At 41.7% G+C, this 26,575-nt stretch overlaps 1 protein-coding gene across 1 annotated transcript; it reads left to right on the top strand.

Annotated features, from left to right (window-relative positions):
• The first annotated feature begins 496 nt into the window (after positions 1-496).
• PTGR1 (prostaglandin reductase 1) lies at positions 497-23,499 on the top strand. Its single transcript, XM_081104046.1, has 10 exons — positions 497-579; positions 2,366-2,481; positions 4,355-4,400; positions 5,198-5,254; positions 8,030-8,197; positions 10,047-10,164; positions 13,194-13,349; positions 15,619-15,727; positions 19,756-19,871; positions 23,093-23,499. Exons 1-10 carry the CDS (start codon positions 500-502, stop codon positions 23,201-23,203), a joined length of 1,077 nt encoding a protein of 358 aa, XP_080960172.1. The 5' UTR covers positions 497-499; the 3' UTR covers positions 23,204-23,499.
• Positions 23,500-26,575: the final 3,076 nt, after the last annotated feature.

Raw genomic sequence — 26,575 nt, 5'->3', positions numbered from 1 at the left:
TGAGAGAGGGCCTGTCATGGGCTGGGTGCGGTGGGGCCCTCAGTGGCAGGAGTGCTCATTGCCACCTGAAAGCGTCTACAAAGGACACACAGAGGAGGGGGCCCTTGAATTGCCTCATCAGAGGTCAGCAAGTGTTTATCAGGCAAACCGGGACTGGCGGGCAGGGCACCTGGACGCGGGCGCCCACGGGGGTGGAAGCGTGGATGCTAGATAAGCTGCAGGGGTGAGGAGGAGCCTGGGGACCAGGCCAGCACTGGTCCAGACCCGGACTGTGGCCCCTCGGGACCCTGTCTTCGCACCTCCTTGCCCGAGGCCACGGCTCTTCCGACTTTCTGCCGCATCCTTCTGCCACGTCCCCAGTTAGGACACTGGTGCGGGTACAGCACGATCCGGGCAGGGCTCCAATGGGAGGCGTTTACACACACACACACACACACACACACACACACACACACCCTCTCACGATCGCCCCGCCCTGGGCAGCCCCGCCCTCCCTGGAATGCTCTTTAAATCCAGGCGGGCGTGCTCTGTTGCGCAGTCACAATCGCTGTCTCCGGGTAGCGGAACGTGCGGACTCCAGTAAGTAAAGACCCCACCACCACCCCCATCCCGGCCGCGCTTTTTCCTCCTTTCCCCCCCTTTTTTCCTCCTGCTGAGTTTCTAGACACCCTGGGCGGAGCGTTTGCGCGTGGCTCTCCCCCTCCTTTGGCTGAATAACCTCCGGCCTTGCGCTCGGAGGAAGCGATGCAAGGTGTTCCGACGCCTCTGTGCCCTGCAAGTTCTTGGAGAGGGCGGAAAGGGGTGTTGGCTGGAGAGAGTGCCGGCCGCACCGCGTAGCTGCCTGCTCCGGGGCTGCGAAACTGGGACGGGTGTGGAAGGAGAGGAAAGGCAGGGGTCGGAGTTCCATTCCCGGGCACGGGTCTGAGCGGGGCGGGAGGTGGGAGCCTGGGGCGGGTGGGCCAGGCGCTCCCCTGGCCCCCCCCATCCGGGTCGGGTCGCTGGGATGCTCGCTGAACTGCTCCGCGCCTCTGCGGCCAGGCCCTTTGCAGGGGAGGGGCTCCTGGACGGCGGGAATTCAGAATGCTCAGCTGCCGCCGCCTGGGGAAGAGAACCCAGCAGGCACAGCCGGGCTGCGGATGGGGCGGGTCCGACCGCTGCTCTTGCAGTGTGTCCCCTCCAGGCCACTGTGTCCCCGACCAGTGCTGGGGCAGCAGGAAATCGCCAGCGGCCGCGGGCGGTTAGCGGCTGAGTCACAGATGGCGAAGGCGCGGTTCCCACGTGATGCAGGGCAAGTCCGAGCGGTGAAAACGATCTCTCGGTTTTGGGTGGGAGCAAATTTAAATCCCAACAAATCCTTGATTTCCCGCTCGGTTTGCCCAAGAAAACTCGCGCCTGCAAATGGGGCGGAGCAGCAGCGCCGCCCGGGGCTGTTCAAACGTTCCTGAGACTGTCTGAGAACGTGTTGCTCCATCTCTGAGATTTTCAACTGGTGTGCCGCAGGAATCTTTAAAAAAAAATGCAATACCTGACTATTGAGTCAGGGGCACTCACCTCTCTTTTCCCTTAGACTGTCAAATTTAAAAATGACAACAGCCAGGCCAGTGTGGACCAGTGGTTGAGCTTGGACCTATGAGCCAGGAGGTCCTGGTTGGATTCCAGGCCAAAGTGCATGCCCAGTTGGGGGGGGGGGGGGGGGTTGAGAGGGGATTTGTGCAGGAAGCAGCCGATTAATGATCTTCTCTTATTATTGACCTTTCTCTCTCTCCCTCTCCCTTGCTCTCTGAAGTCAATTTTTTAAAAAATGACAAACGCCATCCAGTGTGAATTGATCAAAATTATACCTCAGATCATCAAAAAATACATTTTTTCTTTTTGCTGTGCCACAGAGTTTGAGCAATTAGTTTGTGTGCCAGGAGGTGAAAATCACTGCTCTATCCATCCATTTGAAAGATGTGCATGGACTTCTAGTCTGTTCTTTGTGTTTGACGATATTTCTTAGAATTAATTTCATGTGGGGCAAGAAGCAGAATATTTGCACACTGGGAAGCATTTCTGTGCTGGATGACATTTTTCCTGGCCTTGACGGTCTCCCGAGGAAGCCTCAGTTTGTTCTTCTGTACACTGTATGCTGTGAATGATAACAGTGCCCTTTCTATAGGGAAGTTATGAAGATAAAATGAAATGATGAGTATGAAGTGCTGAGCACAGCAACAAAAACAGAGTGAATACTAAAGAAGGGTGGTTGATACTCTATGATAATGATGAGAAGTAAATGATGGGTAGACCCTGTTGTCTGGCCCCAGGGCGATGACTAGTGAACTATAATAATCTAGTCACTTTGTGACATTTGACTACTATGTTCTAGGAGTTTCAGGATGGTTCGTGCTAAGAGCTGGACCCTGAAGAAGCATTTTGAAGGCAACCCTACAAATAGTAACTTTGAGATGAAGACAGTAGAACTCCCACCCTTAAAAAATGGAGGTAAGTCATATCATATGATTTGAATGGAAAGAGACTGTATCAATCAAACTTTGCTGCATAACAAAATACCCCAAAACTTAGTAACTTCATACAACAGTCATTTATTAGCACACAATTCTGTGGCTTCAATTCTCCTCTATTTGGCCTTCCTAGCAAGCTAGGTTGAGCTCTTTATTTCCACGGTGGTCTCCTGAGTCTAGAGCAGCAAGAATCAGCAAGCTGCAAGTACTTTTGAAACCTCTACTTGTGTCATGTTTGCTAATAAAGCTGTCAAAGCAAGTCACAGCCAAGCCCAGGTCAAGGAGAGGGAACAGACTTCTGATGAGAGGATTGGCAGAGAGGCCCTCACACAGAGATGGGAGGTATTCTCGGCCATTCTCAGTCTGCCACAGAGACTTTTTCAAAGTCCTCTGTGTGAAGCCTCCATCGATGTCATGCTGGAGGATCCCTCATCTTTCTTGGTAATTGACACTTGAGCTTGGGTGCATTATTCTTCATGACTTTGATCGATGGGAGGATTTCCTCTCTGGCCTAGTGAACCCTATGATGACAGTGGGGTAGACAGTCTGTGTGCAGAGCTCAGACTATCCCTGTGAGGAGACAAGGAGGTGAAAAAATCCTCATCCTTCATTGAGGAGCGTCCTGTCCACTTGGGGGAACTGAATGGTCAAGTAAAACCTAAGGGTATCTATGGGAGAGAAATGGCAACACATTTCATAACATGTTTGGAAATGAGCTTTGTAGAGCAGACTTTAAGGAGGGTCTTAATCGGTGTTTACAGATAGGTAAGCTATGTGAAAAGGGCATGCAATCAAATAGTATGACAAAGTTATCTGTCCCATATAAATCGGGATAGCCAGGACTCAGCTTCAAAATTCCAGAGAATGTGTACCTAAGAGTCAGGCTAGCAACATACATATTCATATATACTAGTATATTGTTGGTGTTTATTTTTTTATTGATTTCAGAAAGGAAGGGAGAGTGAGAGAGAAATAGAAACATCAGTGATGAGAAAGAATCATTGATTGGCTGCCTCCTGCATGCCCTACATTGGGGATTGAGAGTGCAACCCAAGCATGTGCTCTGACCGGGAATTGAACCGTGACCTCCTAGTTCATAGGTGGACGCTCAACCACCTAGCCATGTTGGCTGGGCACAACATGCATATCTATATGAATAAAAGGGTAATATGCTAATTAGACTGGGAGACCTTCCGGACAAAGCCATGGTGGTGGGGCCAAGGCAGAGGCAGTTAGGGGCAATCAGGCCAGGAGGGGAGGGCAGTTGGAGGCAATCAGGCCAGCAGGGGGGGCAGTTGGGGGCGAGCAGGCTGGCAGGCAGAGTGGTTAGAGGCAATCAAGCAGGCAGGCAGGTGAGTGGTTAGGAGCCAGCAGTCCCAGATTGCGAGAGGGTGGGCTGAGGAACAACACCCCCCCCCCCCACCCCCACGCACAAATTTCGTGCACTGGGCCACTAGTTGTTTAATACTAACTGGAACTGGTAATGAAACCCTAGGTGAGTACTGCAACATAGTGGTTACAAATATGGCCCTGGGCAAGTTACTGAACCTAAACTTAAATAAAGTAGAAACAATAATTGTTGAGAATATCCTATGAAATAATACATGAAAAGCATGGAGTGCTGTGCAAATATCATAATGATGATGATGATGATGATGACCACCACCATCATCATCAACAACAACAACAATAGGCTGGGCCAAATGCGAGTCCTTCTTGGCTCTTCAATAGGAAGTACTTACGAGATGCCAGCCCTGAAGCTGGAATAGGATCTGTGTTTATTTAGAATGTCAGAGACAACAAAAGCATCAAGCCTTTAGTTCTAATTGCCCATGGGATGCTTTCTTTTGTAGAGGTCCTGCTGGAAGCTTTGTTCCTCACTGTGGATCCTTACATGAGGTATTATTTTCCTCTTAAAAATTCTCATATTGTATGTTAGTCTCTCTGTTAAAGTAGCTCATCTTATAAAATAGCCAACTGATTCAAAATAGTCATTTCCCCCTGGTTCTCCCAGCGCAGTAAGAGTGATGGGATTGGTGGCAGGCAAAGGCCAGAGAAGCCTGGTGAGGAATTACCCTGGCCTCTTCGTTTTACAGTTACCTCCTATCTTAGTGTCCACAGTTTGCCTCTCATTGCTCACCAGAATTGCTTCCAGAAAAATTAAAAAAAAACCAAAAACCAATCTTCAATTTGTTCATTTCACTACTGGCAAGCAATTTGAGTAGAGGAAGATGCTAAGACTAAAATTGGATTTTCTTGCTTTCTATTTCCCTATATTCTTGTAATTTGGGTAATCTGCAGCTGACTCAAACTGAGTACTCAGTCAGTTCTCTGGGAGGGAAGAGAATAGAAGCCTTCATAGGTCACACACTCCTCCGTAATTTTTTGCCTAGGTAATCCATATAGTCATCTTTCCTTTAAATAATTTTTCTCCTAGTTGATTGATAGAGATGCAAAGCTAAGACACCAACTGCGTGCTTGCAATTCAACTTGATTCCGACACTACCTACCGGAAGATAGTGTCAGATTCCACAGGTTAAAGGTTCAGTCCCACACGTCTGTCCATCCCCCTTTAGGCACCAATTGCAAGTCCAGGTTTCTGCGCACACTTCCCCAATGGCTTTCCATTTGCCTTAAACTCAAGACAGTTTTTCCCAGATGCTCTTATATATTAAGCATGGATTATTTTTTTCCAGATTGGCGGCCAAACGATTGAAGGAGGGTGATACGATGATGGGGCAGCAAGTGGCCAGGTAGATATTTCCATTTATCCCAGTGTTTGGAAAATATGTCTCCCCTTTACCTTCTGCTAGGCCCTGTCTCTGTCCGTTGCTCTCACAATTTCTTCAACTGTGTACCAGTAGTTCACTCATTGTTTGATCTTCAAAGCAACATGGGAATTGTTCTTTTCCTGACTAATGGGAAAGGAAGAAAGGCTGTGAAATTGTCATCATTTCAACTTCACTTTGCTATACTTACTTTTAATTACTAAAAAAAATTGTATTTGTCAAGTTCATAATTATTTTGTAGAAATTCAAATAAAACAAAAAATTTGTATCTTGGAAACTGACAGTTCCCCCATCATCCTCAGAGAGGACTGTTGTGAATGTATTATTATTTCAAAATTTTTTCAGTACACATACTAATATTTATACTTTTTAAAAATGGGATTAAATGCCCTTCAGCAAATTGCCTTTCTCAATATGTTATGGATGTCCTTTGTTGGTAGTATATAAATATACTACCTATCTTTTAATGGCTGTAATTTATGCCATTGTTATCTGCCAATGAACTAATCCACTACTGACAACCATTCCCAAATACAAATAGTACTGCAAGGAATAGGTATATGTGTGTCTGCGTATTCTTTGCCCACTTTGATGAATATTGTTTTACATTAAATTTCCAGAAGTATAAGTTCTAGGTCAAAGGAGGTACGCATTTTTAATTTGAAGAGATGATGATAAATTGCTCTTCAAAATAATTGTATGAGTATCCACTCCTACCAATATCATATTAATCACCCTGTGTCCTACATAACTATATGCCTATTGCTTACCATTAATCTTGGCAATTTGAGAAGAGTATGTTGATATTTCATGCCCAATTTAATTTGCATTTCTTTCATTCTTAGTGATGTTGACATCCTTTTTGTAAATTAATGATCGATTTCTTCTGTGAATTATCTGTTTATGTCCTTTGCCCTTTAGGTCTTTTCATCTCATCTGTTAGGAATATTACTTTTGCAAGTAGTTTGGTCTTTGTTTTTCTTTATCTATCTTCTATATCCAATCATAGTTTAAACATTTTATGAGATACCATTATTAATATTTGTAATTATGGCTTCTTGGTTTTATTGCATGATGATAAAGGCATTCTTCTCACCAAGTGGCTAAAAGATTTATCTTCTAGTATGTTATACTTTAATTTTTTACATTTAAATCTTTGAATTATTTTATTTTGGAATAAGGACTGAAGTGTTTGCTTTCTGTCCAAATGACTGGCCAGTTATACCATTTATTAAAATTTTATTTGGATTTTTATTGGGACTTCAATAACTTTATAGATTTATTTAGTGAGAACTGCTATATTTATAATATTTCTCTCCAAGTACAAGTTATATCTCTTCATTTATGTGTTATGGCTTATTAACAGTTTTCTTCATGTAGGTCTTACTCATTTCTTGCTAACAATCAAAGGAGTGAACATGTACTTGTGTTTGCTGAGTTGCCAAAGTCTTTCTTTTTTTTTTTTTTTACATAATTCCCAGTAATGGAAATGTTATAATGCTCTCATACATTAAGTGTACAAGCAAAAGTTGGCATAACCTTCTCAAAAGGAATTTGGCAATATCCAGAAACAGTTAATGTTTTAATACTCTTTACCCTAGTAATTCCATCTAGAGAAACACTGTCTAAGGAAATAACAAATTCTTATTTATGGATAGAAATTGAAATGTAATTTACATTAGGAAAAATACTGGAAATAGTCTAAATGTCTAATAATGGGGAAATAATTAAATTCATTATAGTTTTTGAAGGATTCTAACATGAGAAAAAGTATAAGTTATATAGACTAATGTTGAAAGAGAAAATTAGATTACAAAACACATAAAATTACTTCACTTATGTAAACACACATAATATATGCACATTAAAAAATATATCAAGATTGCCATAAAATACACCAAAATATTACAAGTTATCTTTGTTTCATAGGCTTAGAACTGATACTTTTATATGTTTTGAATTTTCTAAAAATAAATGTATGTTATATAACTTTATGATCTTGGGAGAGGGACAATAAAGAATGGTAAGAGTGGGAGATGATGGAAGAAAGGGAATCAACAAATCAGATAAAAAAAGGAGCGGCTAAGAGAGAGAGGTAAAAAGCCTGACGACACCCTGGAAACCAATGGGGAAGAGTTTGAGGTGGCACAGTGTGAATACAGTAGAACAGTCTCCTCGCATAATGAATGAAGAGTGTCCACTGGATTTTGCTATCAGGGGGTTGTTGTGACCTTAGTGGCATAGTGGGGGTGTTGCATTGGGTTATCAAGTGAATGGGAAGCAAAGAAGACAGAGGAAGGAGGTAGGGAGAAAAAGGGATTGTATAATAGCAGAGTTGAGCAGGCTTTTACGCTGAGGGCAACGGACAGTAGGGAGGAAAGTGTTACAGATTCAGGGGAGAAGAAGGGCTCAGAAATGGAGGGTGACCCCTGAAGAACATAAGCAGCTGGTGTCCAGGGCACCCCGAGACAGAGGATGGACACCTCTTGCTTAGATAGAAGAGAAGTGGGTTAGGACAGGGACAGATGCTGAGCCAATTGAGTAGCGTCCTGTCTGATGGCCCCTATATTTTGTCCAGAAGAAGGAGAGACCAATGGCTAAGAATTAAGCTGGAGACATGTGGTGGAGTATTCATTCGTGGAATACCAACCTCCGTGCTCATTGTATAGAGCCACACAGCATCCCCATCCTCTTCGAAGGCAAGAGGTTTCACATGTCCCGATGTGCTTTATCTTTCAGAGTTGTGGAAAGTAAAAACTCAGCCTTTCCCACAGGAACTGTAGTATTGGCTTCTTCAGGCTGGACATCACACTCCATTTCTGACGGAAAAGAACTAGAGAAGATGCCGGAAGCGTGGCCAAGCACATTACCTCTGTCTTTGATGCTGGGAACGCTCGGCATGCCGGGGTGAGCTTTGTGCCTGTATGCCATTTGTTTGAGTGCCTGACACTCCGTATTTCCAAATGCTTTGTCCAGAACTTGGTCAATAAGAAGAGACAAGGCATTATAGCAGTGGTTCTCAACCTTCTGGCCCTTTAAATACAGTTCCTCATGTTGTGACCCAACCATAAAATTATTTTCGTTGCTACTTCATAACTGTAATGTTGCTACTGTTATGAATCGTAATGTAAATATCTGATAGGCAGGATGGTCTTAGGCGACCCCTGTGAAAGGGTCGTTCGACCGCCAAAGGGGTCGCGACCCACAGGTTGAGAACCGCTGCATTATAGGTTCACCTTTCTCCCTTCCTTCCTTCCTGCCTTTCTTCCTCTTCATTTCCCCCCATTTGCCCTCCCTCTTTCTTTTGAAAAACACTGGATTAAGGGAATATTAGTTAGATATTTGGGTCCTTGGATAAAGTGCTGCCTATGCCTTTCACTACCTTCCTTTCAGTGCTCAACTCTCATGGACATTAAATAGAGTCAAGGCCGAGGAAGCTTAAGTTATGCCAAAATATAGTTTCTGGTTTGTTTGTTTTTTAAATAAATCACATTTTTTTTAATATTTTATTGATTTTTTTACAGAGAGGAAGGGAGAGGGATAGAGTTAGAAATTTTGATGAGAGAGAAACATCGATCAGCTGCCTTCTGCACACCCCCTACTGGGGATGTGCCCGCAATCAAGGTACATGCCCTTGACTGGAATTGAACCTGGGACCCTTCAGTCTGCAGGCTGACACTCTATCCACTGAGCCAAACCAGTTAGGGTTGTAGTTTCTGTTTTATATAGAAACAACTTTACATGAATTTGTCTGAAATTTTGAAAGTGGCTTAACAGTCACCATAATGGGTATGGATTTCCTTGGCTCAGACTCAGGGGTGCAAAACATAACTCAAACTTGTTTCTACTATTGCACTTTATTTCTATTTCAAGCCCTTATTTTAGCTGGTGTAGTAAAAGAAAACCTCAGTAAATTCAGTGATTTCTCAGGTCATTTCAGGTTTCAAGCTCAGCATTTCCTTTATCTTCTCCCTAGGGTTGATGCAAAGCTCCAAGGGCGAATGCAAGTTCAGTGTCAGTAGAAGGGGGACAACAACTTCTTGAGCTTGATCTTTCTTAGTCTGAGGCTAGTCTCCTGCTCAAAGCGTAACTTTTCCCATTGTGTCTTCAACCACGTCTTCTTCCAAGCCAGCAGTCCACGGAGGTGTGGTGGGTTCTTCACCTGCTCCCCATCAGTACTGTCTGAGCTGTATCTTTGCAAGCCTAGTGTTCTTTTCCTGCAAGCTAACTTTGACATCCTACTTGGGGTGAGATGAAGAAGTTTCAGAAGTTCTCCCATACTGCTTTGGAGCCATGGGAAACTCCAGGTGTTTCTCTCTGACCCTGTCATGCCTAGACACCTCATACCATTATATCTGCTCTGTGGCTGTGGCACCGGGATGACATGGAGATGAAGCTCTCCATCTCCCTAGGAGTTAGATGCGAATGAGGCACAAGCTCTCTATTCTTGGCTCACCAAAGTTTAAGGGGGACCTATCTTCTTTCACCCTCAAGACTTAACCTGGTGATAGACAGGATGCAGTCCCCTTCCAGCCAACTCTCCATTCCCACCCTAGTCCCCTCATCTTTATTTCTGTTTGGAGTAAGGGGTAAGGAAAGAGGAGGTGGACCATTAGTGGATGGTAATATTCATTTCCTATTGTTTTCTTTTACCTAGACCCCTGGCAGTCTAAGAAGGTCTTTGGGATATATCTGAAAATGAATTATATGGGAAAGCAACAAATTTAACCACATATCCTTAATTTTCTTTCCTCAGCCTAACAGCCTACTTTGGCCTACTCGATATCTGTAGTGCAAAAAGTGGAGAAACAGTCTTGGTTAATGCAGCAGCAGGAGCCGTGGGCTCTGTTGTGGGGCAGATAGCTAAGATCAAGGTAAGTGTCTTCCTCTAGGAGCAAATGCTCAGCACCCACAGTGTGCACTGGGAATGCAGCAGTGAACACAACAGACCTTCCCTAGTCTCGGAGATGCAGTGGTTCTCAACCTTCCTAATGCCGCGACCCTTTAATACAGTTCCTCATGTTGTGGTGACCCCCAACCATAAAATTATTTTCGTTGCTACTTCATGACTGTAATTTTGCTACTGTTATGAATCGTAATGTAAATATCTGATATGCAGGGTGTATTTTTAGGGGTCGCGACCCACAGGTTGAGAACCGCTGGTAGTGGATCTTGTTTAGAAGTTGAAGATTGGGAATGAATGAGAAATGGGAGAATGAGGAAAAAATGAACATTATTACTTTTTAAAAATATATTTTTATTGATTTCAGAGAGGCAGGGAGAAGAGAGAGAAAAAAATAAATGATGAAAGAGACCCACTGATTGGCTGCCTCCTGCATGCTCCCTACTGGGGATTGAGCCTGAAACCTGGGCATGTGCCCTGACCGGGAATCGAACTGAATGGTGCAAGGGAAGATGCTCAACCAACTGAGCCACACCAGCCAGGCTTCTTTCATAGTGGCTGCTGAACATTTCTTGTTACAGCCTTACCTTCTCTCTTTATGATTGTCCCCAACAATAAAGGAGGAATGCGAGGTTAGCCAATCAAGATAGTCCACATGGCCCCATGGCAAAGGCTACTGCAGTCAGCCCAGCGCGGTGGGGCGAACTCCTAGGACAGTGATGGCGAACCTATGACACGCGTGTCAGAGGTGACACGCGAACTCATTTTTTTGGTTGATTTTTCTTTGTTAAATGGCATTTAAATATATAAAATAAATATAAAAAATATAAGTCTTTGTTTTACTATGGTTGCAAATATCAAAAAATGTCTATATGTGACACGGCACCAGAGTTAAGTTAGGGTTTTTCAAAATGCTGACACGCCGAGCTCAAAAGGCTCGCCATCACTGGCCTAGGAGGTACCTAGGGCATGGAAATATTGCTCTGATTTAGGCAGGAGTCTGTGTTCAAGAGATCTGATGTAATGGTGGGCAGCAGGCAGCTCAGACATGGTCAGGATGTGTCACATGTAGGAATGTTGCAAGCTGATTTGGCTTAGCTGATCCTTTGCCAGAGGCTGGGATGCAGAATCAGGACCTAGTTCCTGGGGAAAGAGTGAAGTAAAATACAGATGAATACAGGACTCTAACCAATAGCCAAGGATTCAGGGTGGTCCCCAGTATTAATGGGAGCTTGGGCTACAAATAAGAAATGAAGCTACCTTAGAGGTTACAGGGAGAATTTATTTACAAGTAAGTAAAGACATAGGAATAGATACTGAATTTTATCAAATGTTATTTCAGCATTATCAGGTTAACTTTGCAGTTAATGAATTACATTAGTATTCCAGTATTGAATCATTCTAGCATTCCTGGAATAAGCTTTATTTACCTATGGAAATTATGGATTTGTACCTTGGAATTTTATTTGATCGCATTTTAAACAGAATTTTTGCATCTATCTTTATAGACGAGTTTGGTTTGAAGTTTTTTTGTTTTGTTCTGAACTTATCAATATTCAGCTTGGGTTATGCTAGACTTACAAAACAAATTAGTAATATTTCCAATAGTCAAATGTTAAATGTTTTCTTTAAACTGTAAGGCATGTTTATTTCAAAAATTTGATAGGACTTATCCCTAAACCTGTTCTTTTAGAAACCCCACTGGACACTGCCGTACTAAAAAGCTTAATCCTTAAAGGTGAGACAGAATTAGTTCTGCATTTTAGAGAAGTTACATTGCCTTGGTTCATAGTTTCCAGGGGCAAAGTACTAGAGACAAGAAGTCTAATTAGGAGGCCCTTACAAGAATTCAGATGGAAACTGTGATGCATCAAAGGTAGAGATTAGACGTCAGAGCCAGCTTTTAGGATATTTGGGGAAAAAGAATAAAACCTGGTGATTGGATGTGGATAGAAAGGGTGAGAAACATCTGCATGAAAGAGGCATTGAGGTCGTAAGTGTCGGTGAGATCATCCTGTGAGTTTAGAAGGCTAGGACAAAAGGCAGAGGGTGGAGCTTTTGCAAGAGTTTTTTTCTTGAATCATGAAAAAATGGGAAAAGTATGTAGATAGCAGTCATTGTTTGTACAGATACATGTATGAACCCAAAGGTCTTTCCCTAACTGAAAGTGCATAGTGGCTCATCTTCTGGTCTTCACAATCCATTCAGAATGTAAGAGAGCTTTCTGAAGAGCTACTCTCTATGTGCCAATATAGTATCCAGTCTCAGCCCAAATGTGCTTTGCAGATTAAGCAGCATCTAATCCAATGCTTTGGGCCAAATCAAACAATAAGGGGACAGTTACCGGGAGGGATACCTATGAAATGAGCATCCAAGAACTGTGCCAAAATAATAGTTAAAGGACAACTGCACCAAGAGATAGCATGCAAGTCATTGCAAGGGAAGAGAAGCTTCAAAATAAAGAAACAAGAGAGGGCCTGGCCGGGATAGCTCAGTGGTTGGGCATCGACCTATGAGCAGGAGGTCACAATTCAATTCCAAGCCAGGGCACATGCCCGGGTTTTAAGCTAGCTCCCAGTGTGGGGTATGCAGGAGGCAGCCGAATGATGATTCACTCTGATCATTGATGTTTCTATCTCCCTCTTCTTTCCTCTCTCTGGAATCAATAAAAAACATTAATTTAAAAAAAAACCACAAGAGAGACAAATGAATATGTTGTCAAGCCGGCAGGTTGAAATGAACTGCAAACCACATAAACATAGAAAGGATCTATTGGGCAGTCAGAGGCAAGCTGAAGTTATTCTTGGGTTGTAGGATGGTTCAGGGACTAATTTTACTTATAGGGCCTTTTGGCCCATTGTGGTATTCTCATATATGTGGCTCAGCACCTCAGAAGGTGTTCTTGGGGAACCTGACCTTACTGGACTAGGAGGGAGGGTGGAGTTGGTCTGTGCTTGTGACTTATAAATGATTTCCTTCCCCTGCCCCACCCCTACTTAGGGCTGCAAAGTTGTTGGAGCAGCAGGGTCTGATGATAAGGTTGCCTACCTTAAAAAGCTTGGATTTGACGTTGCCTTTAACTACAAGACAATAAAGTCTTTGGAAGAAACGTTGAAAAAAGCTTCTCCTGACGGTTATGATTGTTATTTTGATAATGTAAGTACAAATTAGACTTAAAATCTGATTTACTAACAAAGTAACTATACAGGGAATATACTTCTGGAGTTTCCATCTAAAATTTATGACTAAAGCACGTATGACTTTTTAAACAAACAAAACAAAAATAGCTTTATTGTGATATAATTCACCCATTTAAAATGTAGAATTTAATGGTTTTTAGTATATCCACAGAATTGTACAACTGTCACCACAATTTTAGTACATTTTTATCACACTAAAAAAGAAATGCTGTACTTATTAACACTTCTACTTTCCCTCAAAAGTGGTCTTCTGTGACTGGCTTCTTACACTTAGCATGTTTTCTAGGTTCATCCATGTTGTAGCATGTATCAGTGATTCATTCCTTCTTATGGCCAAATAATATTCCATAGTATTGATATATCACATTTTATTTATCCATTCATCAGTTGATGGACATTTGTTATTTACACTTTTTGGCAGTTATATAATGCCGCTATGACCATTCATGTACAAGTTTTTGTGTGGATATGTTTTCATTTCTCTTGGATATACACCTATGAATGGAATTGCTGGGTCGTACGGTAACTTCATGTTTAACATTTTGAGGTACTGCCAAACTATTTTGCACAATGGCTGCACTATTTTACATTTTTGCTAGCACCATATGAGGGTTCCAACATCCTCACCAACACGTATGGACCATCATTTTGATTAGGGCCATCCTGGTGGGTCTGAAGTGATAATTTCATTGTGGTTTTGATTTGCATTTCTTTAATAGCTAACATTGATCATCTTTTCATGTGCTTATTAGCCGTTTGTATATCTTCTTTGGAGAAATGTCTGTTCAAATCCTTTGCCCATTTTTCAACTGGGTTATTCGTTGAGTTGTAAGTCTTCTTTATACATTCTGGATATAAATCCCTGTATCAGATATAGTCAGTTCTTGGTATTCCTGGTAGTTATGTTCTATAAAGTCACCACAAACACTGAACCATTCATTGCTCCTGGAAAAGTATGTACGTATATGTGCGTATCTCACATAGATTACAATCTTAAATCCTAAAAACAACTCTTCCAATAGCTTCCATTTTCTTTATATTACAATAGGTAATAGGAGATTCAGAGAAATGTTAAGTAACTTGCCTGAGGCTGCCCCACTAATCCTCCCAAAGTTGGAGTTCATACCCCATCCAAACGGCTCAGGAGCAGAGCTTCTTGAACTGAACTGCACTGCCCCCTCTGTCTTCACCCTCCGATGATCTCTGTGAGAGAGCTGAGAAAAGAAGGCAGAGAGAGCCATGGCCTTGCTTGACCTTAGCTGGTAACTTTGCATCTCTTTCTCTGCTCTGCATGTGTCTGCAAATGACCAGGGCAAGCCCTGTGAATACTGAGTTGGAGGTTATAAATAAATTTTAGCAAGCAGCCCAGTTCACAAATATGGAATCCAGTTATAACGAGGATCCATTGTATATAGTTTGCAAATATTTTCTCCTATTCTGTTTATAAGTTGTTTTTCACTTTCTTGATGGTGTCTTTTAAAGCACAAAAGTTTTCCATTATTTTTCCTTTTGTCCCTTGGTGTCACGTCTAATGCTTTACCCTACCCAATATCAGGAACATTTACTCTTTTTGTTTGCTTCTAAGAGATGTATCGTTTTAGCTCTTTCATTCAGGTCTAGGATGCATTTTAAGTTAATTTTTGTGTATGGTATAAGGAAGGAGTCCAATTTCATTCTCTTCCATGGGGATATCCAGTTGTTCTACACCATTTGTTGAAAAGACTATCTTGTCCCTCTGGAGTTGTTTTGGCACTCCTATCACAACCAATGGACCATAAATGTAAGGGTTTATTTTTTGGACTTCAATTTAGTTCTATTGATCTACATTTCTTTTCTCATATTGTTTTGGTTAATATAGCTCTGTGGTAAGTTTTGAAAGTGAAAAATGTGAGTCTTCCCACATTGTTCTTTATATGGCATTTGAGTACTTTTCCAAACTTTTAGGTAGGGCAATGAGATTATTGAACTGAGCAGAGAACCTCACAATATAGAAGAATGCAATTTATAAGTTATATAATGTATGTTCCTTTAATAAAATGGAAATGCCCAGTTCCTATTGTCTTTTTCCAAATGCAGTTTTCTTCGCTACTGTGCTAATTCAGTCAGTTTTGTTATTGTTAAACAAGTGATGTGAAATGATGATTTTAAATGAATGATTTTCCTGAATCTTCTAGTGTTTAGATTAAGGTTGTTATTTTTTGTTTCTTTGTTTTTGTCCTGTTTAGGTAGGTGGAGAATTTTCAAACATTGTTATCCCCCAAATGAAGAAATTTGGAAGAATTGCTATATGTGGGGCCATCTCTACATACAATAGTACTCGCCCAATTCCCCCAGGTAATGAGCTTATGCACATGGTCAAAGCTGTAGGAAGACTAGACAAGGAGAAGATTCACATATATGGCATCGGATATTAATAAGATGTTAGTGACTATCAAAATATTTAAAAGACTTTGTGGTATTCTTGATGAAATAGTATTTATCAGCTAACATAGAGAAATAACAGGATCTGAACATATGGAACAAACATTATTATTATTATTATTATTATTAAATATATTTTTATTGATTTCAGAGAGGAAGGTAGAAGGAGAGATAGAAGCATCAATGATGAGAGAGAATCATTGATTGGCTGCCTCCTGCACACCCTCTACTGGGGAGGGAGCCGGCAACCTGGGCATGTGTCCTGACCAGGAATTGACCGTGACCTCCTTGTTCATAGATTGACAGTCACTGAACCACGCCGGCCGGGCCAAACACACGTTATTAAAAGTTTTAGTTTTTACCTATTTCCTGAAAAAATGTAAAAAGACAGCCATGATTTGATTTAGAAAGAGAACATCTTGGTCTGGGTGGTAAAATGTCAGGGTTCTTCAGGATCTTCAGGATATTGCTGGAGGTGTGGGTATGGGTAGAAGGTGACTTGAGGTGGGTGAAGGGGAAAACAGGTTGCCATTTCCTTCAGACAGTCATGGGCAGTGCTTCCTAGAGCAGCTGGCCACCCTGGCCTCACCAAACTGACAATTTCCTCTAAAAGGCAAAGGAGCATGCATGTCCCTCCCTCCATTCCTTGATGGTCCACGTTTAGTTTCTCCTGTGCCCTGCCATGCCTTCCGTCCCCCACTTCCTCACTCTCTTATGCTGAGAGAGCCCCTCCCACCTCCATGCCTATAAAGGTCTACAAATAGTGTCAATTAGAGAACTGGATTCATTAGGTCCCCATCTCTGAGAGATGTACAGGCCTCCCATTTTACGCATGGGGAATAAATGGCTGAGAGGACCAGAGACTCCTCAAATCCTATTATCAACACACTCAAAACAAAGACAGGTTTTCTGAACAATGCATACAGCATCCTTTTCTGCTACAACAATTCTGTGTTGTTGGTGAGATTACAGGTTTACTGTGGTCAAAACAAAAGGAGAAAGAACAAGAAAGAATCTTCTAGATTATCATCATGATCTACGCAACCATACATAAACATTCTATGATAAGCTTGACTCCTGGGAATGAAACCGTACACCTCTGCTAGTTAACAACATGCAACTTGCCCTGAGACAGGTGGGCGAGAGTGAAAGGGGCCATGGAAGGACAACCTATATATTCCCTCTTGAGCTGTGAAAAATCAAAGACACTACCTTCTCCAAGAAGGAAACTCCAGGTTCACTCGGCAGTCTTATTGGTAGGGACCTTTTCCCCCCTATATTTTCCTAATTGATGCTTAGCTAGAATCATGAGACATCTGCCTGCCAACTGAGCAAAGCTCCAGGATGTATTTCTTGACCACAGTCCAGATTGTCCAATTAGGACTCACAGGTGGGGAATGTCCAGCCTGAGAAATCATTTGGTCTGGCCCTGCCAAGGCATTAGGGATGAGTTAATTAAATGTTTGCCCAAATATAGCAGGCTAATTTTTAAATTGGCAATTGTTTATGGAGATGATGTTATAAATATCCACATGGCCCTTGGCAGAAAAGAGTTTCCCCACCTTGATAGGTGTAGCCAAATATTTTAGATAGAGTAACTTGATCTAGTTCTTTTTTGCAATTACTCTTTGGAAGTTCAGCTGCTCAGATAGGTCTTTGAGATGTCAGCTGGCCTTGTCCATTCCATTTCAATCAGATGGGATTCTGCCCTGCTTCTGATTTTCAGAAATTCTAACATATTTCACTATTAGGATAGCTCAGAGGCAAGTAACTGTTTCTCCTAACTTTAAACTTTTTTTTTTTTAATTATTACCCAAGGATATTTTTTTCCCATTGATTTTTTAGAAGAGAGTGGAAGGAAGAAAGGGGAGGAGAGGAGAGAGAAATATCGATGTGAGAGAAACACATCAATTGGTTGCCTCCTGCTTACACCCCAACCAGAGCCAGGTTGGAACCTGCAACCAAGGTACATGCCCGGAACCAAACCCAAGACCCTTTGGTCTACGGCTGACATTCTAACCACTGAGCAAACCAGCCAGGGCTATTTTTTGTTCTCAATAAAGAAACCCACATTCCCACCAGAGTGGACAAGCCCAGAAATGGTATTTCATCCTCTTCCAAATGAGGATTCCAACCCATAACCCAAAAAGAACTATATAGTTGGTGGGGGTCTTTTGAAGAAGCACCCTTTCTGTGACATCAATCTAGAATTTGGGTGTATCACTCTCTTACGTCACCCTGGTGTCTCACTCATTTTGCATCAGTGTTTTTTAGTTCAGGATGAAGCCCTATTTTTTCTGACTGCTAATATTACTTTCTTCAGAGTAGTAAGTGGGAACTTTTAGGCTTGAGTGATGGCATTTATCAAAGATGCTGAAATAGACCGTTGCTTCTAACTGAACCTGACTTCCTGGAACTTGCAAGACTATACTCAGGTGTCATTCCGTCAGTGTCTGGTACTTAAGATCCTCGGGAAAAGAAACCTTTGCTCTCTCACACAGAACAGCACTGTCTTACAGGCCTCAGGGTAGCCTTGTGCGTTTTCTAGGCCAGGGGTCGGCAAACTCATTAGTCAACAGAGCCAAATACCAACAGTACGACGATTGAAATTTCTTTTGAGAGCAAAATTTTTTCAACTTAAACTATATAGGTAGGTACATTGTTATTAACTTAATTAGGGTACTCCTAAGGCTTAGGAAGAGCCACACTCAAGGGGCCAAAGAGCCACATGTGGCTCGCGAGCCGCAGTTTGCCGACCATGGTTCTAGGCTGGTGGTTCTCAAAGTGTGAGCCCAGGACCAGCAGCATCGCCGTCTCCTGGGAACGTATTAGAAATACAAATTCTTGGCGCCTATTCCATAGCCACAATCAGAGGTTGGGGGAGGGACCCAGCAATTTGACAAGCCCTGCACCTGATTCTGATACACACCGAAGTGTGAGACCCCACTGTTCAGGCTAACTCTTGGTTCCTGAAATGGCGGGGACAAAGGCAGGCATGGGAGCTGTTGAGCCTGTCTCTTTTGTTGGCTCTTAGTCCAGGCGTGGACACTAGTTGTTTTGCATCTCCTCTGAGTACAGAACAGAAGGAGATGGCTTTATGCCATAGAATGACTGCATTAAGCCACCAAGAAGAACCGCTAAGTACTGGGAATGTGAGGGTATTCATTTTTGAGTGGTGCAGAAATGTGTCCATCTTCAGGACCTCTTTCCATTCTATAGAACTGTTTGGGAAGTTTGGGGTGGGCCTTGCTTCTGGCATGTCCAGAATGACCATTCTCTGGCTTCGTGACCTGTGCGAGGACTCCACGTGTGTTTCCTATTGCTGCTGTAACAAATGACCACAAACTTGGTGGCTTAAACCAACACAAATTTATTGTCTTATAGTTCTGGAGGTCAGAAGTCTAAGATGAGTCAGCAGGGCTGTGTTCCCTCTGAAGGCTCCAGAAGAGAGTCTGTTTCTTTGCCTTTTCTAGCTCTAGAGGCTGCCTGCATTTCCTGGCTCCTGGCCCCTTCCTCCATCTTCAAAGCCAACAGCCTAAAATCATCAAAATCTCTCTTTCTCTCTGATCTCTGCTTCCATCATCACATTTTTTCCCGGACTTTGAGTTTTTTTCATCCTCCTTTCCCTTATAAGGACCCTTGTGCTTATTCTGGGCCCACCTATATACTACCCCAAAATTCCCCCACCTCAAGTTCTTAATCATATCTGCAAAGTCCCTTTTGCTCTGTAAGGTAACATCTTCACAGGGTTCTGGGAATTAGGATGTGGACATCTCGGGGCCATTATTCTGCCTACCACAGAGTTGACTGGTGGGCAGCGCTGTGGGTCAGAAAAGAGTGAAGGAAATGGAAGGGGGAGCAGTAAGAGAACAGTCAGTACTTGTTTTCACCATGACCATCTTCCTGGATCCTGTCGCCCCAATGTGCCCTGTTCTTCACAGGTCCCTCCCCAGAGGCCATTATCTATAAGGAACTCCGCATGGAAGGGTTCCTCGTCAGCCGCTGGAAAAATGACCACCAGAAGGCTCTGAACGAATTGATGAAATGGGTCTCAGAGGTAAGGGGCTCCAGAGCCACTCCCTCCAATTGTACACCAGATCCCATTCCCCTGTGATGCTGTAGATACATCTTCACATACATCTCGCTGCTCCCTATTTCATTGCAAAATACCCGCAAGTGTTGTCTGCAGTTCCTCTCTTTCCGTTCTTTCTTAGATCCACACATCAGGCTTTTGCACTGGTCACTGGGTCTCTTTTCTTCTCTGTCCGTCCCTTAGTTAGCTCATCCAGGCTCGTGGTTTTGTTTGTTTGTTTGTTTGTTTTTTGTGGGGTTTTGTTGTTGTTGTTAATCATTACCTGAGGGTATTTTCCCATTGAGGATATTTTCCCATCTCCCACCATGAGAATATTACCTCTATGCAGAGAGTGGAAGGGAGAGAAAGAGACAGAGAGAGAAACATCAATGTGAGAGAGACACAAGGACTGGTTGCCTTTGCCTTCACACACGCCCCAACTAGAGCCAGGAATCGAGCCTGCAACTAAGGTATATGCCCTTGACCGGAATCGACGCTCTTTCCACTGAGCCAAACCGGCTAGAGCCAGGCTCACGGTTTTACATGTAGGTAGGCTGACAGTTCCTGAATGTCTGTCTCCTGCCTGCACTTCTCCCGAGCTCTAGACTGCTTGACAGCTGCACTTGAATGTGGGATACACACCTTCGACTTAACATGTCGAAAACGAACTATGTTTTGATCTTTCCTGCCAAACTTGCCCCCTTGATAGACCTCACCGTCTCAGTTATGGCAGCTTTACCCTGCCAGTTGCTCAGTCCAAAAACCTTGAAGTCATCTTTGATTCCTTTCTTTCTCTCATTCATATCCATGTCTCACCTGTTGCAAAATTCTGGTGGCTCACATACAGAATCTGACCACTCCTCCCACCTCCTTTGCTACCGCCCTGGTCCAGGCCACCACTTGTCTAGGATGTTGTGTCAGCTTCCATCTGGTGTCCCCCCTTTGTGCCCTAACAGACAATTCCCAACACAGCAGCCAGAGTGATCTTTTAAAGCACAAATCAAGCCATGTCATTCTTATGCTCAAAACCCTGCAGAAGGCCCCATTTCACTTAGAATAAAACTTACAAGGCTATCAGCCATCTAGCCCCCATCACCTCTCTAATTTCATTTCTTAGTGTTTCCTCACTTTGCTCATCTACGCAATCCCTCCCCTTACCTCTCTAACCCTCTGTAACTAACTGCTCAATTCTCGCACCTCCTTTAAATCTTTGCTAAAAACTGCCTTCTGAATGAACTTCCACAGTGACCCTATTTTAAAAGGTAATCCCCCTTCATTCTTGCGCCTCCTTTTCGTTTACCCATACAATTATCAACTTTCAATGTGACTTATATTACAATTCACTTCTTTAATTACTGCCCGTCTCCCACCATGAGAATATAACCTCTATGCAGACAGCAGTGTTCATGTATTTTGTTTGCTGATGTATCCTTAGCACCTAGAGTGTCTGCATCAATGTAGGCATTAGATGAATATTGCCGAATGGACAAGGGGCATATATTTGTGCCATAGCACTCCAGGTCCTACAGTAGAGCCTTCTGACAGCCATGCCTTTAGACGAGGAAGAGGCCAGCCAATCCTTGTCCTGTGCTGTGATCATTTTCCCGCCATGTAGAATGTTAGTCAATAGAGATCTGAATAAACAAGGTACATTATTTTACCTTTTAGAGGGGGAAAGTGCTATCACACTTCCTAATTCCTGGCTTTACGATCATCCCCCAATTCAAAGAAATAAATTGCTTCTCTGGCAACCATTGGAGGTTGGCATTTTTCCCAGCTAACACTTGTAGTGCTGGGCTGGGCTCATTCCAGGAAGCTGGGAAGTGCGAAATTATTTTTAAGTTCCCCGTGTGTAGCGGCTTTATCCCTGTTGGTGAAATTGAATCTAGCGCTACCTCAGTCACAGCTGACAGCAAGAAACCACCGCGCTGATGCCCCTAATGCGACCCTCTAACAAAGTCAACTAATTATAGTTTTAAGTAACTAGTGAATGAGCCTAATTTCTCATCTACATTTTTTCCTCATCTCTCCCTTTTAAAATATTTTATTTTAGAATAATTTTAGATTTACAGAAAAATCAGAGTTCCCATATAACCTATTATTAACATTTAATATTAGTATTCATCCTCTACTTTTAACATTTATTTATTTATTTATTTATTTAAATATATTTCCATCTATTTCAGAGAGGATGGGAGAGGGAGAGAGAACCATCGATTAGCTGCCTCTTGCACGCCCCCTACCAGGGATCGAGCCGCAACCCAGGCATATGTCCCTGACCAGAATCAAACCTGTGACCCCTCAGTCCGCAGGCTGACACTCTATCCACCGAGCCAAGCTGGCCAGGGCTACTTTCAACCTTTAAACCGGATTATAGCTTTCAACTCTTTCCAGGTTCTTTGCCTCTTCAAGAGCATGAATGAGCTTGGACTTTCTAGTCAAGGGTGCAATTCCCAGTTTTCCTACTTAATAGTTGAGTGACCTCAAGCAAATGGTCCCTCCGTAAGTCCATAAAGGGTGCTACACTATCACTGGAATACATTAGGGTAAAAATGGTATCAGTAACTCAGGTCTCTACATAAGACCCCTTAAAAAATCTTAAAAATGTGAATTAGTCCCACTCAGTAGCCTGTGTCTTGTAGGAGAAAGAGAATGAAAATCCTTCCTCACTAAATGAACCCTTCCCTCCCAGATTCCTAAATGAATGTTAAGCACACATTAACAGAACCTTGGCTGGAAGAGAAGAGAGATCATCAGAGTGCCATGATACTTACATTTCCTGAACAGTTTCTGCCTCCTCAGGGTTCAAAGAAAAGCAATGAAGCTATGTCTTAGGAAGGATGAGCGCAGATCACACCCTAAAGGGTGCACCTTTCTCCAGCTACTTTCACCTCTTCTGAGATCATTACATTATAAAACTTTTCATGTAACTTAGAGATTGCTTAAGCCCTTCCTTGTGACATTTCTCCTATTGCTGGGCTGTGATCTGGTGCCTGTTATGAAATGCCTATTGTACTTTGTAATCTGTCACATACACTGTGTGTGTGGATCATGCCCCAAGGTGACGCAAGTTCAGAGTGGAGGGATTTCCAGCTATCGTTCCCAGTGTCCTGTGATGTACCTGATAAATTTGTTGCTACAATGAGCAGAGTATATCATTTAGAATATGATATTAATCTATTACATTTGTTGTTGTTTTGATGCAGGGTAAAATCCAGTACCAGGAATACGTCACTGAAGGATTTGAGAACATGCCAGCTGCATTTATGGGAATGCTGAAAGGAGATAATTTGGGGAAAACAATAGTGAAAGCATGAAAAAAAATGACACATAGAACCTAGGAATCATTTGATTACTTAATTTCTTTTTAACCATTTAGTAAAAATGTATGCTGCCCTCTTTATCTAATAAATAGTGGTTGTTGCCCTAACTGGTTTGGCTCGGTGGATAGAGCGTCGGCCTGCGGACTCAAGGGTCCCAGGTTCGATTCTGGTCAAGGGCATGTACCTTGGTTGCGGGCACATACCCAGTAGGGAGTGTGCAGGAGGCAGCTGATCGATGTTTCTCTCTCATCGATGTTTCTAACTCTCTATCCCTCTCCCTTCCTCTCTGTAAAAAAATCAATAAAATATGTATAAAAAAATAGTGTTGTGATGAGTTTGATCTACCTAATAAAGTACATGTAAATAGTATGTGATTAGCAATAGAGAATGGACATTTCATAGTGAACAGCAGCCAGTCACCGCACATCAGATAACGCTCCAGTTCTTGCTTTCCCTGCTTCAGGGACCTTGGAGGTGGTATGTTCCAGATGGCCTCGCTACAAGTATTGGAAAGCAATAAATGTTGGAAGGCTGCCAAGGAAATAAGCTTTTATTGAATTAAGCTACTTTGATTTTGGGGATCTCTGTGGCTAGCATTGCTTACCCGAACTCTGTACTGTCCAATATGGTAGCCATTTAAGACTACTGAGAACTGGAAATACGGATAGTACTACATTTCAAGATTTTAAAAAACAACAACAAAGCACAGTTAATATTTCTCCATTTAACACAACTTTATTGTTTTGGTAGAACTACAATTCATTGTAACTTGTGTAGCATAGGACATGATTGTTGTAATACTTGTACAGGAATGTGCATTATTTCTAGCATTACAGATAAACACTTCACAATCTAGCCAGTAGTAACAGACAGATTCAGTTCAGATAACTTTTCTATGCACTGAAGTAACATCACAATGTCTTTACGTGCATATTTTACGTACACAGCACAAGTTAAGGTACACCTATGCAGACAGCACAAGTTTTAGCAATACCGATGTAAATCATAATCGTAAACTGAGACACTTACTACTTTAATTCTAATTAAATTGTTTTCTAGTTTAAAAATACAGAAAAATATTTAATTTTTAAATGAAGGCAGATTACTAAGCAGAATTCAGTGCAATACAGAAGCTAGTACTACAACTAGTACAGTTAAAAAAGAGTGGAAGAGGGCATAGTACACATTCAATGATGAAAGGCAACTGCAATTTACTGCAGGCATAGCAAATGGAAAAGCTATTTGCTGTATACCGAAGTGTTAAAGATACCATACTAGACAATATTTAAGACAATACCTAATATTAGTCACTTTTCAGCAACAATCTAGTGAGTTCGATAAGTACACTCCTAAGTCAAGAAAGAATCCAAGAAATTAGTCATATGAGATGAGAACTAAATTTCCAACAAAATATTAACTTTTTAACAGGATTTGAGTTTGTAAATTTAGCCAGCTCTAAAATAGTATGAATTCTCACACACAAACAAAAAGAATCTTAGATGGAGAGATGATGAAAAGAAATTATTTTAGGTTGATTTAGTCAGAAGTTTATGAGGAAGAGACTTAAAAAGATACTTATAAATACTGAAAACTTCAATCCTTTAAATAATTTTGCTCATAGAATACAAGAAGTTTCTGATGATATCAAAGACCAATTGATTCAAAATTTGAAAAATTGCAAGAATTTATCTTCAGCTTTAAATGAGTTTTGTATCAAAAGACACAGCCCCGTGAAAACTTTGGGTATATTCCATCTCAAAGAACATCCAAATTTACAAAGAAATGTCAATTCACTACCTAAAGATTCACTCAGAACAGAAATTTTTGACAATTTTCCATCTATCAAAGAAGAATTTCAGCTAGAGATAGAAAAATTTGTTTCCATTGTAAGAGGAACTCTAGCTATATAAAGTCAAAAGACCAGCCATATTGGCATTTTAAAGCAAGAGAATGGTGTTTACCTCTTTGCTTTGTTCCACTGTCTCATACTGAATATATTTGTGCTCAGTTTTTTGAAGCAGACTCCAAAAAAGGAGTTATAATGCTAAGATTCTTCAGTATATTGGTGGAAATGCTATACAATAATAATTGCCAGTTTATGGGACTGTACTGAAACTATGGAACTCCGAAAAGAAAACATGGGGGTGGGGGTGGAGATTTCATGACATTGGATTTGAGAATGATTTCTTGGACATGACACCAAAAGCACAGGAGAAAAATAAGCAAAAATGGCAAATGGGACTACATCAAACTTAAAACCTTCTGTGCAACAAAGGAAATAGCGCCAAGAAAATGCAAAATGTTCCAATGGAACCAATGGAATGGGAGAAGACACTCAAAAATCATAAATAAGGGGATGATATCTAGAATAAATAAAAACAGCTGAAATTCAAAAACAAAAGCTTGATTAAATAATGGGCAAAGGACTTAGACAATTCCCTTAAGATATTCACATGGTTAACAAGCATATAAAAAGATTTTCAACATCACTAATCATCAGGGAAGTGCAAATCAAGAACACATCTGTTAGAATGGCCACTATCAAAAATATAGAAAATAATATGGGTTGCTAGGATGCAAAGAAACCCTTCTGCATTGTTGGTAAGAATGTAAAATGGTGCAGCTGCTATGGAAAACAGCATGGAGGTTCCTCAAAAAGTTAAAAATTGAATTACCAAATAATTCAGCAATCCCACTTCTGGGAATATATCCAAAAGACTGATAATAGATTTTGAAGAGATATTTGCACACCCAAATTCATAGCAGCATTATTTACAATAGCCAAGAGGTAGATGCAACCTAAATGTGTACTGATGGATGAATGCATAAAAAAAAAAAAATGTAGTGTATCCCTAGTCGGTTTAGCTCAGTGGATAGAGTGTCAACCTGCCGACTGAAGGGTCCCAGGTCCGGGTTGCAGACTCAATCCCTGGTGGCGGGCCTGCAGGAGGCATGCAGGAGGCAGCCAATCAATGATTCTCTCTCATCATTGAGGTTTCTACCTCTCCCTCCCTCTCCCTTCTTCTCTGAAATCAATAAAAATGGTTTTTTTTTTAAAGTGGTTTCAACATACAATGGAATATTACTCAGTCTTAAAAAAGGAAATCCTATCATACACTACAAGGATGAAACTTGAGGACATACAGCCAATTCCACTTCAAGAACTGAAAGCAGGGATTCAAATAGGTATTTGTACACCACTGTTCATATCAGTGTTATTAAAAATAGCCAAAATAGTAGAAATAACTAAATGTTTACCAAAAGAAGAATGGGTGAACAAAAAACTGTATATACATACAATGGAATCTTATTCAGCCTTAAAAAGGAATGAAATTCTGACACATATTACATGAACCTTAAAAACAT

Source organism: Myotis nattereri, assembly GCF_964212035.1.
Source record: "Myotis nattereri genome assembly, chromosome: 12".
Classification (NCBI taxonomy): Eukaryota; Metazoa; Chordata; class Mammalia; order Chiroptera; family Vespertilionidae; genus Myotis; species Myotis nattereri.
The sequence above is the reverse complement of the archived record's forward strand: the minus strand, read 5'-3'. Positions and strand labels throughout refer to the sequence as shown.

What these genes read in the sequence shown, in the direction of transcription:
- PTGR1 (XM_081104046.1), top strand. Translation starts at nt 500, where the DNA reads ATGCTCTTTAAATCCAGGCGGGCGTGCTCTGTTGCGCAGTCACAATCG. An exon ending in ATGGGGCAGCAAGTGGCCAG is followed by an intron (nt 5,255 to 8,029) that starts GTAGATATTTCC and finishes TTTATCTTTCAG; the next exon opens with AGTTGTGGAAAGTAAAAACT. An exon ending in GGCAGATAGCTAAGATCAAG is followed by an intron (nt 10,165 to 13,193) that starts GTAAGTGTCTTC and finishes ACCCCTACTTAG; the next exon opens with GGCTGCAAAGTTGTTGGAGC.